The sequence below is a fragment of the Chaetura pelagica genome, unplaced genomic scaffold, assembly GCF_000747805.2.
Source record: "Chaetura pelagica isolate M959 unplaced genomic scaffold, ChaPel_1.0 scaffold232, whole genome shotgun sequence".
Taxonomy (NCBI): domain Eukaryota; kingdom Metazoa; phylum Chordata; class Aves; order Apodiformes; family Apodidae; genus Chaetura; species Chaetura pelagica.
This window is the reverse complement of record NW_009952441.1, coordinates 2512983-2514614: the sequence shown is the minus strand read 5'-3', so window position 1 is coordinate 2514614 and position 1632 is coordinate 2512983. Positions and strand designations below refer to the sequence as shown.

Below are 1632 nucleotides of genomic sequence, written 5' to 3'. Positions count from 1 at the left end.
AAATAGATTGACAAGCAAAGGAGAAGTGGAAGAAAAGGAAGTGCCCAATTAAAAGATGGCCAACCTCCCTAAACACCCTCCTCTCCACTTTATTGCTCAGCACAACTTTTGTATGGCAAAGAGTAACTCTGATTAGTTCAGGTCAGTTGTCTGGTTGTGTCCCCTCCTAACCTCTTGCACATCTCCAGTCTATTCACTAGGAGAAAACAGCAAGAAACAGAGGAGCTCTTGATGCTGTGCAAGTACTTTTCAGGAACAACTAAAACATTAGTGCCTTATGCTCGCTGTTTTGGTTACAAATCTAAAACGCAGCAGCATATGAGCTGCTATAAATAAAATTAACTCCATCCCAGCCAGACCCAGTACATACACATACATTATATATCAAATGATACATGACACTTGGTATTACAAAGAAAAAAGCTCCAGGAGATTAAAAAAAAACCATATGGTTTTTTGCTTAGTGGTTTCCTCTTTTGCTTTCTGGCAGATGAAAGAAATTGTCTTCTTTGAGTTTAAGATGTTCTGGTAAATCCAGATGTCTTTTTGCCTCTTCAATGTCTTCTTGAACTGCTGAAATGAGTGCCCCTGCAAAGCAGAAGAAAGAAAACTAGTATTTAAGAGCTGGTCTGAATTCTAAACACATAATAGCAAGTGGAAAAGTATGTATTACAGAACACCAGAAAACAATTATAGAGGTAGAATATTATTATAAAGTTAGAAAGGCAACATTCTTTGCTTCTAAAATAATATGCTGTTCACATTCATTGCACTTTTCAGTGCTGTAAACACTACTTTTTCCTTGTTGCAAGACATGTCAAAAAAGTCAATAGAATTTCACTAACTGCTTCAGTTTTAACATTGTTTTTTAAAAGAAATGGACAGAGTAGAAAAATGCTTTTACAACAAGCTCGTAAGTTTCGAGCTCCTAGTCAGATGACTGACAAGACAATATAATTTTTAGACTGAAATAAGTAAGTACTGACAGTCTGTAAGTTGTGGGGCTTTGCTTTTTTTAATATGACAGATTTTCATATTAGCAGACAAGCTTAAAAAACATTTTACTGAAAAGTGAAAGGTAAAACATTGAATCATAGAGTATCCTAACTTGGAAGGACCCAGAAGAATCACCAAGTCCAACTCCCTGCCCCTAACAGGATCACCTAAAACAAAACTATATGACTAAGAGAATCATCCAGGCACTTCTTGAACTCTGATGGGCTTGGTGTCATGACCTCTTTCTTGGGGAGTCTGTTCCAGTGACCAGCCACCCTCCCCATGAAGAACCTTTCCTAATGTTCAATCCATACTTCCCCTGATGCAGCTTGTTCTGGTTTGGTTTGGTGGTTTTTTTGGTAACAGGGAAGGGCCCCAGGAGTGGATCCAGTAAGAAGCTGAGAAGCTCCCCCTGCTCCAAAGCCAGCCAAGGAGCCATTAGAGGGACAATAGATGTACCTCTGCTATTAACATACAAAATAAGATAACACCCTGAGCACTTAAGGTAGAAGAGCTGTGCTGGAGAAGGAGAGAGGTGCTGGTGGTTGGTGAGGAAGAAGGGGAAGAAGGTGCCCAAGCAGAAGTTTCCCTGCAACCCATGGCGACACGGCAGCTGTCCCCCTGCAATCATGAAAG

At 40.0% G+C, this 1632-nt stretch overlaps 1 protein-coding gene across 1 annotated transcript in view; it reads right to left on the bottom strand.

The window, feature by feature from the left end:
- Positions 1–460: 460 nt before the first annotated feature.
- The window catches only part of LOC104398385 (riboflavin kinase-like), a 4665-nt gene continuing 3493 nt past the window's right edge, over positions 461–1632 (bottom strand). The window contains 1 exon segment of the mRNA XM_010008491.1: positions 461–588. Coding sequence (XP_010006793.1) covers positions 461–588 — 128 coding nt within the window.